Source organism: Panicum virgatum, chromosome 9K (genome assembly GCF_016808335.1).
Source record: "Panicum virgatum strain AP13 chromosome 9K, P.virgatum_v5, whole genome shotgun sequence".
Classification (NCBI taxonomy): Eukaryota; Viridiplantae; Streptophyta; class Magnoliopsida; order Poales; family Poaceae; genus Panicum; species Panicum virgatum.
In genome coordinates, this window is record NC_053144.1 from 20,244,348 (window position 1) to 20,256,552 (window position 12,205).

Here is a 12,205-nt window from a genome sequence, read left to right on the forward strand (position 1 = left end):
GTCTTAACTTCATTTGGGTTTGTTTTTGGGCTACACTTGGTCCATCTGAGCCTGAATTGTTGCTCTGATATTTTCTGCGATTTTATGTCAGGCCAAAGTGTGCTTGCAACCTGCATATTAGCTCTAAAATACAACTTGCATTTTTTAAAAGGTAAAATGTGGTTTAGGAATTTTATTAGATAAAGATGCGTGTAAGAAATGCAAACTTTCATGATTTTCTGATCAAGTTGACGCCTGAAAATGATCGTTAGTGAGCGTCAACAAGATCTCCCAAGCAGTCCTTTACTCGTCTCGAGCAAAGTAGGACAAATCAAGTTGTTGATCAGAAAATCACTTTGACTCGTACCCTACCTATCATGTCATAGTCTGAAGCAAAGAGATTCTTCTATAAACTTAAATAGGTTGGCTATCATACCTTTGCACAATTACCTTACTCTTTCATTGGGCTTTTTAGCTGTCTTCTTGTCTTGGGCTGTTGAGAGTTAGAACGGTGTATAGAGTAGTACTTACTTGCTCGTAGATCCGCAATCCATCTGGAGATACTTTTTGAAAGATTTTTGAAAACATGGCAAAGTTCCCAGGATAACTCTCTCGAGGCACTCAACTTGTATTTCCTTACCAGGGCAGTATCTGTCTTTGACCTTTTCTACTACTACAAGCCTTTGTGGAGCTCAAGGTAGGATAAGAACAAGGCACACTTGTATTCTATATATTGTAAAGTCAACGAGATGATCCATGGAGAAACAAGTCATGCAATCTCAATCAAAAGATGCAAGTGTATGAGTAAATGGGTGGGTGGATGGATGAATGGATATGGCTTACTCCTTGATGCAATGGTTGTCTCTCTCGAATCATCCCTTGTCTCTTTCTCTCTTTTTTTTGTTTTTTTGGGACATGGTTATTTTTTTTCTCTCTCTTTTTTTTGGTCATGCTTCTTTGGCATGCCATTTTTTTTCTTTTTGGGGCAACCATAATCTGATTTTATTTTATTGCAAGGATGTTCTACGAGAGAGATCACCAAGACATGGAGCATTTATTAATGTGGAATGGATGGATGGTGGTGCTAATTCCCAGTGTAGGAATGCTGCAAATGGATGGAACGTGTACGTGCTTACATTCGAAAAAGCATGAAAAGCATCTCACTAAGGTCACATAATTTGACAAAACTCAATAAAACATCAAGCATCATATGTGTAAGGTTTTTCATGAAATATGACATATGGCTCTGGTAGGACATTGCATATCACTTGGGAACTTGCCTTTTTAGATTTTTTTCGAAAACAACTCCATACTTCAAGTATAAATAGAACAAACTTACACAATCTTATTTACCATATCTGAACTCACAACAACTTAGACTTGGATCAAGCGTATGCAACCCACAGAACTTTCAGGTTTATAGGCAAGATATTTGTAGAACCAACAGATTTAAACTTAAGAGAATTCTCATTTTCAAACTAGGCACAATAGACGTGATAGAGCAAAGCAAAACTCATCCTTTCAACTTATCATAAAGAGTTAAAATATTTTTACCGCGTATGATTAAAAAGGGAAATAAAGTAGTAAATTTTTATTTTTTTGAAAGTTTTTATCAAATTTTATTGAAAGCAAATAAAGGGATATGGTTGACTTAGAGGAGGGAACCTCCCCCAAGCTAGTACTTGGTTTAGGGTCCGAAAAGCAGAACCTTTCTCCATATCTGATCAAGTTGAGGTCGTTTCGTCCGTACCTGAAGAAGTAGTAGCGGTCAATAACATCTTGTTCTTCTTGCGCCATACCTTCTTGGTCTTCTTTGATGGCGTAGACGGCGCAGGAATATAATTCTCGGATGTTGGATAGACGATTTCTAGATCTTCTCATACTGTATTAATGATGAAGTCAGGGATCTTCTGGTCATCTTCCACTGGCTCGGTTGGTGGAGTATGAATCTCCCAATCCTCCCAAGCTAGCTTGGAAAGGGAGTGATAATCTTGATCATCCCAACCGGGTTGTGCCCATAACCCCTATTTCTCACTATTCTCATGAATCAGGAATACCTCCCTCTTGTTTTGAAACTTGAATTTCATGGTCTTTCCCTTGATACAAAGGCTGATTCTTCCTGTCCCTGCATCAATTCTGACATTTGTATCCTTGAGGAATGGTCGCCCAAGTATGAGCAGGATCCCACGATCTCCTTCCATATCTAAGACTACGAAGTCTACCAATATATAGGTATTCTTGACTTTCACCATTAACCTTTCCACAACTTCTTCCAGATATCTTATCGTGGAATCCGCCAGTTGAACACACATAGTAGAAGGGGAAATTGATGGATAGCCTAACTTTTCGAATGTTACCTTGGGCATGATGTTGATTCTGGCTCCAAAGTCACACAGGGCGTGATCAAATTCATAATCAAAGATTGAGCAGCTGATCACTAGGGTTTCGGGATCTTTTCTTATTGTGGCTGCTAACTCGCCCCACGCACTTCTTCTTGGGCATGTGTGTTTCTCAGCATAGCTTAGGGGTGTCCTGCTAAGTGGCTCTTTCCCGAAATCTTCCCTAGTTCAGCAGTAGGTGCAGCAGCAGCTAGTTGAGCCAATTGAATTTCTAGCGCCTTATTGAAACTCAGCTGGTTCTTCATAGCGGTGGAGAATCCGTCCATCTTGGCATGGATGGACTCCATAGATTTGTCTATAGCGGCCAATTTCTTCTGAATGGATTCGTTGATCTTTGCTTGGCCGTAGACAAGATCTCTCAAAGTAGACTGGTTAGGATTAAGGCTGGACGAAAAACTCGTAACTCGCTAGCTCGCTCGACTCGCTTGTTAGTAGCTCGGCTCGAGCTCGACTCATTTTATAATGAGCCAGCTCGTTTTATAACAAGCCAGCTCGCTTTATAATGAGCCAGCTCGAGCTGGCTCGCGAGCTGCTCGCGAGCCATAACGAGCCAAGATAAATAACAAATATTGTATGAATTAGTGGAAACGATCAACGAATAATGATTGATCATAGTCATGGATGATAACATACTTATATTTTTCATTGTAAAATTCACATTATTTTATTTATTTCGCTTTAAATATGCATGTAATGTGTTTTTTACATATTTATGGCTATCATCTCTATGTAAATATTTTTATACTCTGGCTCGTGAGCCAAATGAGCTAGCTCGAGCCACTAACGAGCCGAGCCGAGTTAGCTTTCTGGCTCGTTTGTATAACGAGCTATAATGAGTCGAGCCATAACGAGCCGAGCTATAACGAGCCGAGTCACTAACGAGCCGAGCTGGCTTGATATCCAGCCCTAGTTAGGATTGAAAGAATTTGAGTTTCCATTACCTCCTTGGTAGTATAGGTGTGGTTGATTCCACCCCTGACCTCCTTGTGGACGAAACCCATTGTTGCCATTGAGGAATAGAGCTTCCTCTTGGGTTTCTGGGCAGTTGTCGCCCGAATGTCCAACATTCCCGCAGACCTCGCACGTTATGCGAGTTTTCAAGACTTGAAGTGTTTGCATTTGAGCCTTATCTTGGGAATAATCCTCAAATTTCTTGAGGAGGAGATCAATCTTCATAGCGAGCATGTCGGCCTCCTTGACGGAGTGCATGCCTCGCTAGCGCGGTTGGAGGCGATCATCGCTCCAATCTTGGTTGGAAATCATCTTCTCGATCAATGATGTAGCTCTTTCAATGGTCAGCGAGAAGAAAGCTCCACCCGCAGTGGCATCCACATGATCACGGGATGACTGTGTTAATCCGTTGTAGAAGTTCTGTAGAATAAGCCAATTATCCATTCCATGGTGCGGACACATTAGAATGTACTCCCGAATCCTCTCCCAACCTTCAGGAATTGACTCATTTGATGCCTGCTAGAAGTTCGAAATCCGACCACAAAGAGCATTGGTTTTGCCCGTCGGGAAGAACTTCGAGAGGAACGCCTTAGCACATTTGTCCCAAGTGTCCACAACAGCCTTGTTAGCATAAAATCACTGCTTCGCTCTCCCCAAGAGAGAGAACGAAAACAGACGGCACTGGATTGCATCTTGCGATACACCCTTAATAACAAAAGTACTGCAGAGCTCCAGAAACTGCTGGAGATGAGCGCTGGCATCCTCATTGGGCTTGCCATAGAAAGGGCTAGCCTGCACCATCGTAATAAGACCCGTCTTGATCTCAAAATTTTCCCCTCCGGTGTTAACCTCGGGCCAGGTTGGGACCTGGTTGGCAGACGGAGTAGAGTAATCACGGAGTGACTTCTGGGCCATAGTTTGAGAAGCTGACGACGATGCGATGACTGGTTAAGCTGCCGATAGTGATCTCTGAGGTGATACGAGACGAGCTCGCGTCCTCCTCAAAAGTGACTCTGGATCGGAATGAAAGTTTTGTGGCAAGTCGAAACCGGTCATACACTACCCTGTTTTCATATCAACAAAGACAAAAAAACAAAGCCAAGTTAGTCTGTTTAGCAAGCGAATACCAATTTCGATTTTGTTCACAACTTTGTCTATATTTGTCAATCCGTGCCTTCCCCGGCAACGGCGCCAAAAATGCTTGTTGGCAGTATTTCATGAACCACAAATAAATCCGCAAGCGCACGGAATACCGCTGTAGCATTTTACCCGGGAATATACCAGGGTGTCATTTATATTTTCGCAGGGAAGGCGGTGAGTGAAGAGATATAGACTAGTTGATGAACTTTATCTAGATTGGATATTCTCATGCATAAACAGGAGTAAGATACATAACATGATAGGGTGTAGTGTGACACACACAAACTACCCTTATGATGGTCATGTGTAGGTGTGATAAATTGATGACTGATGAGTTGATGACATGTTAATGTGTTTCAATTGTTATGTCATGTGATCATATCTTTGAATTTTTTATATAGTTCCGCTAAATGATTTAGCTGGGGTTATAACTTGCTATAGGCTATAGCTGCTTATAGCTTTTTTTAGAGACAAAAAGGTAAGAGGCTTAACATTGATTATGCGAGTGAGCGTCGAGGACTCTGCTTCGCCTGGGAGCACCCCAGGCCGGTACCGTAAGCCCAATCTAAGTTGAGGGAGCTCCCGGGTTCTATACTGAGCTAACACGGAGGTACCTATCTGTTTCTGTCAAAAAGAGTCAACGACCTGGGACCGACGGCACCTGTGAGTTGTGCAGCACGCCGTTCGGATGTTCCGCGCCGGACGCTCGAGTCCTCCAGCCGGGCTTGACGACGCAGCACTACTGCCCCATCATCCTACGCGCCGTGGCCCCACAAGAGAAGGACCCACCTGCCATCCACCGCCAATCCGGGGCGGGGCCCTCTCCAGCATCTGCTAGAACGCGCAATGATTCCGCCGTGTCAGCCACAGGGTTAACCAAACCGTCGGTAACCGGACCGGTTCCGGTATGGTCCGGTATGAAACCGGTCGAAATTCAAAATTTAAATTTAAATTCAAAAAATGAAAAATTCCTAAAAATACTTCAAGGTGCGACGAATCTAATGGTGTTAAATTTTCTCAAAAATTCATTCATTTAGTATAGTTTGCGGGGATTTGAAGTTAAACAAAAAAATGTGTATAGAAAAGTATACAAATACAATGTAAAAGTAGTACAAAAGAGGGTTGGAGGGTTCATTTAGACTAAAATATATTATACAAATATTTATTTAGTATACTTTTGCGGTCATTTGAATTTAAACCAAAAAAGAAAAAAAATTGAATTTGACCGGTTACCAGGCAAACCGGCCGATAAACCGGTCTAACCGGCCGGTATACTGATAGGAACCGGTTGAACTGCGCCTTTTAAATTCAAATTTGAATTCCACCGGTTCCGACCGGTAACCGGTCAAATCGTTCCGGTAAACCGGAACCGGAGCCCGGCGGTTATCGGTTACGGGTCAGGAAATAAAACCCTGGTCAGGCAGCGGTCGCGCCGGGGCTGCGGCAAATGATTAGTATTAGCCCCCACGGCGATAACCATCGCGCGCGCGCCCCTAATGACCCGTGATTATTTTACTATTACCCAATCCAATCCCCCCAGCTCGTTGTCCGTCTCGCCCTCGCCCTCGCCCTCGCCCCCTACCCACCGCCCGCGCCGCTGCCACGTCGTCGCCCCGCGCGGCCCGCGCCTTTCTCCCCACCAACTCACCGGCGAGGCGAGGCCCAGCGCATCTCGCCAGCGCCGCGATGCCGTATATATCCGCGCGCCGAGCTCCAGGCTGAGCCGCCTCCCCTCCACCACCGCCCGCCCGCCCCCATCGCAAATCACCAAACTGCCCCTTCGTCGTTCGTTGAAAAAGTAAGGCGAGAGCAAAACGGGAGGGGAAAGGGCAAAGGATTTTTTTTCAGATTTTGCGGCCGCCACCGACCGAGACCGGGGCCCCCCCGAGCTGCAGCGAGCCACCTTCCCCCGACATGACGCCGCATCTGCCCGCCGCCTCCTCCTCCTCCGCCACCACCTCCCGCGCCGCCGCCGCCGCCGCGGCGCACCACCACCTGCTCGGCGCTGCCGCGGCGCACAACCACCTGCTCGACGCCGCCGCGGCCGCGCCGTCCTCGCCGCACCACCGCCGGCGGTGGCGGCGCCGGGTCCCCGGCTGCGGCCTCCGCCTGCGCGGCGCGCCCGTCCGCTGCTGCGCGGCCGCGGTGCCCGCGCCGCAGGCCGCGGTGCCGGCGCGGGCCCGGGCCGGGGCCGCGCCGGGGGCCACCACGCGCGTCTTCGTGGTGTCCGACCTCCACACGGACTACCCGGATAACATGGAGTGGGTGCGCCGCCTCCCCGCCGAGGTCGGCGCCGGGGAGGGCGCCGGCCTCGACGCGCTCGTCGTCGCGGGGGACGTCGCGGAGACCAGGGACAACTTTGCGCGCACCATGGAGGTGCTCAGGGGCCGGTTCGGGGCCGTCTTCTACGTCCCCGGGAACCACGACCTCTGGCTGCGACGCGAGGGCGGCCGCTACGTGAGTCGATGCTCATCCCCTCCCTTGCCCCCACCCTCCGCTCCTCCTCTCCGCCTTCCTTGCCCCGCAAGCAAGGTGTTTGACGAAATGCCTTCTCGCATTTGTTCCGTCAGAGGTACTTAGTCCACCTTCAACGATACAGCTAGAAATAAAGCTAGCCGTAGCTGAATTTGATCCAACGGTACATTGTAACTGTTTGGCTGCGGCGGCCTGGTTGGTGCTTGCCCCTGTTTAGTGAGCTGCCAGCTTAGAGTACTAATTTTAGATGGGGGAAGTTTACCGATGGGGGGGTATTTTATTCACTGGTTTCTAGCATTCCTGTCTATCTGAACTACGTTTCATTTGTGAATGTAGTTACATGTTGACAGCAAGGTTTACCATCACACTTGGATAGTTGACACTAAGAGATCACTTGCTGCTGCCTTGGGAGGGAGCTCTTAAGCATCTTATGATGCAAATTGTTAGCTACTTAGCTACCACTCGTGAAGTCATGCTTCAAAGCATGTGTACAGCTGAAAAGGATGAAATGGGGTTGCATTCTTAGCTAAAGCATAAATTAAGTTATAGCATTTAGCATTTTTTACTGAATCAATACAGCATTGATGTATCATTTTTGAGGCTCTCTCAGTTACTCAAATTATTCCTTCCAGATGGATTCGCTGGAGAAACTGACTGCATTGCTTGATGCGTGTAGTGAGCTGGGTGTGGATACAGGCCCAAGAATGATAGGTGACTTGGGAATCATACCATTGTTCTCATGGTATCACAAGGTCGTTTAATTTTCCTTGCTTCAGTAACACTGGACATTGCAGCCATCTATTATAATGCACTACATTCCAAGGATATCCTGCTTTCTCACCTTGCTTGCTTAATTTGTCTCCAGAGCTTTGACAAGGAGAAGGATGTTAACAGTGTGCGCGTCCCTTCTCTAGAGATGGTAGGCTGGCCTTTCCCTCAATACATATTCCTCATTTGCAAATAACTGTTACAGTATTACCAAGTATAGTCAATCAGTGCAGTTTAAGATCTCTTGAATTTTGTTTCTTTCCGAGTATAGATAATGAGGTGTCTCCTATAATTTGCATCACATGTTTTACAGCTTGACATGACCCACAACCTATTCTTTGACCTGGATGGCCAACCATAATTAGATTTGTTTTTTTACAATGTTACGTTACGTGGATTCCATATTAGCAAAAGGATCACTTGGTTTATGTTGCAAAATTGGGTATCTCAAAAACCTGGTCTTGTACTAACAAACTCACTGAGTACCCTTACTGAGATGCACAATGGGAAAGATTGCATTCACATACACTGAAGCACAAATATGTTATGATTAGGCAGGCCATGATTGCCCTCTTTCTTAGTTTCTTCTTAGAAAAAATTGGCACAATTAACCCTAAAACTCCTTATATCTATGAACTGATATTTTCTGGTTTTCTTTGAGCAGGCTTGTAAAGACTTTCATGCTTGTAAATGGCCTTCAGACCTTGCAAACGATGATGAGTCTATTGCTCTTTACTTCGACAAATTGAATGACAAGAACCATGATGCTATTGAAGAAGTAAAAAATAGCAGCAAGCAGATACTAACATTTTCACACTTCGTACCAAGGTGAGTTTCTTTTCATCTTAGCTTAGCCTTGCAGTTTAAGCCCCTTGTAGTTTGTTTGGTCCCTATTTCTGAGAGTATGCTTGATTGCATTGCTTGGTGTGCGTCAATTGATCTGTTCTATGTAAACTCTTTAATATTATAAACTGATGACACTTACACATTAGAGCTTAATTTAGGGATAACATTCCTATTAAACTATTCGCTGTGCATCTCTTTCTTTGTCATCATTCCTAGCAAATGCACTCTCTTTCTAGTCGTATTTTTTAATTATGACGAAAACAGCTCAAACTGTTTAATCATTCTTAGCAAATGCTCTCTCTTGTTGAACAGCCAGCCGATAACCTACATTTGATCTGCAACAGTGATTTCCAATTTGACCAGTTTTTCCTGAACTAGCCATTTGGCGGGTTATGCTCTGTAACATAGAGGAAAATATTTTTTTTTCTATGCCTAAATACATTCAATTGCACAACCAGCTGCTATGTGAAGCATATCCTTAGTCTTCTAACTGGCCGTTCTTACCCCATAATATTTTGTTTTCCTGTGCTACTTCAAAAATTCAGCACTAGAATTTTGCATTTCTTAACGTACATCCTGCATGCTCATGATCCCAGACTGATGTCTTGTCTACGATTCTACAGGCAAGAGTTGTGTCCTGAAAAACGGATGCTTTATTACCCATACCTTCCAAAGGTCATTGGCTCTGATTTCCTGGAGAGGAGGCTGAGAGATATACACAGCAACAGAAAAGATGGAGCAGCTTGCCATGTTTTTGGGCACACACATTTCTGTTGGGATTCTGTGGTTGATGAGATCAGGTACTGATCCATCCATGTTTATGATCAAGATGCAAAATGCCTATCCTAACTCTAATGACATAAATTTCCTCCGATTTAGGTACATACAGGCACCTTTGGCGTATCCCCGAGAAAGAAAGAGAAGAATGAATAGCGAAGGTTGGCTACCATTTTGTGTATACCGTGACGGCTTCAACCCCGAAATATATCCAGCCTTGTGGTCGGACTATTACAACAAGAACAAAAGGGAGCCTGAGAACACTCAGCTCGCGCCGTGGGTCGCCAGACATTTCGCGAAGTACCACAAATTCCACTGACCGCTACTGGAGTTCATGTTTTGCATTTACCTGCATTTACCTGGTCCGATCAGGACGGTGTTGGAACCTGCATTTACCTGGAGAAGAAAAGGAGATGTTGACGTTTCACCTGTACATGATTTCTTTTTTGTTTCCACTCTTACCATAGACTTTTGGGCAAGTAAGCGCCTGCCTGTGTTGAATGTATGTTGCAGAAATCAGAATAATGTGTATAAGATTCTTCAAAGCCGTGCCGCAGAGATAGTGACATACGAGTAGTATAAGTTTTATTCCGGTCATCTAACCAGCCCCATGCCCCCATTTTACTCCACTCGTGAAGTTGTAATAGGCGAAATCACTGAGAAATCTGCTTCGAGTCCCCGTATTCTGATGGTTTGGAACCTTTTCTTCTTTTTTTTTGAATTTGATTTTCCGTTCGATGGTGTTTGAAACGTTGAATGTGATGTACTGGAAACGCTTGCCTGAGTGAAAGGGGACTGTTCGTGTCTGCTACCGTTCAGACACCCCTTGCTGGCTTGCTCGGTAGTCGGTCCTCGTGAATCTGTGATGCGGCAACCAGTGCCCGGCCGGCGCCAGGAGTGATCCATCTGATCCCGTGGCGTGGGCACGTGGGTTATTTGTTCAGGAAAGCGGTACAGTGGCGTGGATGAGCGACGGGTTTTAGCCGGCTCCTCTGTTCTTGGTGCGTCTTTGCTTCAGCTTCTCCTACTAACCCTTTTGATGATCGCGTTGTTTATGACTTTACTCTTTTACCACTTTTCAGATGATGTACTGGAGGATCCAAGTACAGGACTGTACTGTCACGAAATGGAACGCCCAGCCTAAAGAAGCCTAGCACGAGTTTCGACTTACTAGTGGGAGAGTACGGTGCACACACGGGCCTGGAATGTGTCAAAAGAGCAGCCAGCAGAGAACAGACACGATGAAATACAAGTAGTGTTGCTCTTTTCACCTCAGACTTATTACATGCTTTGCTACTGGCACCGTGAAATGTACACCGCCTAATTCACCGTCTCCAACTCTTGGGTATCAACAGGGCACGTACGGTATGGGGGCCCCTTATTAACCACTTGACACGACACAAAAGACAAATGCAAACACATACTGTTCAGACACATGCGTAATGAAAAACCACGAACAAACACGACCCCGATCGGACCCAAGGAGACGCCACCGCACGCCGGCGCGGCTTAGTAGTCCTCCGGCGCGAGCGGCTGGTGGTGGCCGTGCGCGAGCGGCGCGGCGTCGGCGGACGGGATGACGAGGTACTCGTAGACGAGCCCGGCGAGCCCGGCGCCGAGGAAGGGGCCCAGCCAGTACACCCAGTGGTGCCTCCACCGCCACCCGACGAGCGCCGGCCCGAACACCCGCGCCGGGTTCATCCCGGCGCCGTCGAACGGCCCGCCCGCCAGCACGTTGGCGCCCAGCAGGAACCCCACGGCCAGCGGCGCGATGGTGCCCACGGCGCCGCGCTTCGGGTCGATCACCGTGGCGTAGTAGGCGTACATGAGCCCGAACGTCATGGCGGCCTCCAGGAGCACGGCGTGCCACTCGCCCACGCCGGACGCCAGCGCGAACCCCGGCGGGCGCGCCCCGCCCGTGGCCAGCCTCAGGAGCAGCGTCGCGGCGACGGCGCCCAGCAGCTGCGCCACCCAGTAGAAGACGGCGCGGATGAGGGAGACGCGGCCGCCGATGAGGGCGCCGAAGGTGACGGCCGGGTTCACGTGCCCGCCGGAGATGTTGACGGCCACGGCCACGGCCACCGCCAGGGCCAGCGCGTGCGCCAGCGCCACGGCCACCAGCCCGCCCGCCGTGCTCATGTCGTGGTACATCTTCCCTGCGTGCATCTCAACCGTCACTCCCGGGCGGCTTCCCAAGCGGCCACGCGCTTGTGTGTGCTACAGCGTGGTATACGTACCGAGCGAGAGGACGGAGCCCTCGGCGGCGAAGACGAAGATGGCGGTGGCGATGAACTCGGAGATGGCGGCGCGGATGGTGTCCGGGTGCGTCGCGTCCTCGCTCCGCCCCACCGTGAACCGCCGCCCCGGCCGCGCGCCCGTGCTCATCTCCGCGCCGACCTAGCAGCCACTACCTTGCTTGCGACCTCGATCTCCTCAGCTTCTTCTTCTTCTTCCTCCTCCTCCTCCTCCCTCTGCCACTCGCCAAGAGACCAGGTGTGCTGGCTATCGCCGCCTTGGCCTTGCCGCGCTAGCGTTAAGAGGCGGGGCGCCCGGTCAGGAGGTGCGGCGACGGCCGGCGCGCGCGGCTTATAACGTGGCCGGGTCGGGCGCGCGGCCGCGCCACGTGTGGGCGCGGCGGGCCAGCTGGGCGGCACGTCTCAGCGGGCGGCCGTCCATGCGTACGCGCGCTCGCGCTCGTGCTGATCCCTATCCGCTGGGTCCGCCGGCCGGCCAGGTCACGGGCATATCATGGCGACCGAGTAGGTGTACGTTTTCCCCACGGATATGTACGTACATGCAAGCTGATGCCGCTCTGTATCCGATCCGTCGCCATGGCGATCGCTTGTCGCCATGCGCGACGCCGATCGGTA

At 48.5% G+C, this 12,205-nt stretch overlaps 2 protein-coding genes across 2 annotated transcripts; one reads left to right on the forward strand and one right to left on the reverse strand.

Annotated features, from left to right (window-relative positions):
• Positions 1-6,115: 6,115 nt before the first annotated feature.
• LOC120650663 (acyl-carrier-protein phosphodiesterase PptH-like) lies at positions 6,116-10,030 on the forward strand. Its single transcript, XM_039927865.1, has 6 exons — positions 6,116-6,926; positions 7,577-7,696; positions 7,810-7,863; positions 8,377-8,540; positions 9,182-9,358; positions 9,438-10,030. The coding sequence occupies exons 1-6, from the start codon at positions 6,384-6,386 to the stop codon at positions 9,652-9,654; spliced, it is 1,275 nt and encodes a 424-aa protein (XP_039783799.1). The 5' UTR covers positions 6,116-6,383; the 3' UTR covers positions 9,655-10,030.
• A 549-nt stretch (positions 10,031-10,579) lies between these two features.
• LOC120650664 (aquaporin TIP3-1) lies at positions 10,580-11,882 on the reverse strand. The gene is made up of 2 exons (XM_039927866.1): positions 11,573-11,882; positions 10,580-11,491 (listed from the first exon to the last, which is right to left on the reverse strand). Exons 1-2 carry the CDS (start codon positions 11,718-11,720, stop codon positions 10,845-10,847), a joined length of 795 nt encoding a protein of 264 aa, XP_039783800.1. The 5' UTR covers positions 11,721-11,882; the 3' UTR covers positions 10,580-10,844.
• Positions 11,883-12,205: the final 323 nt, after the last annotated feature.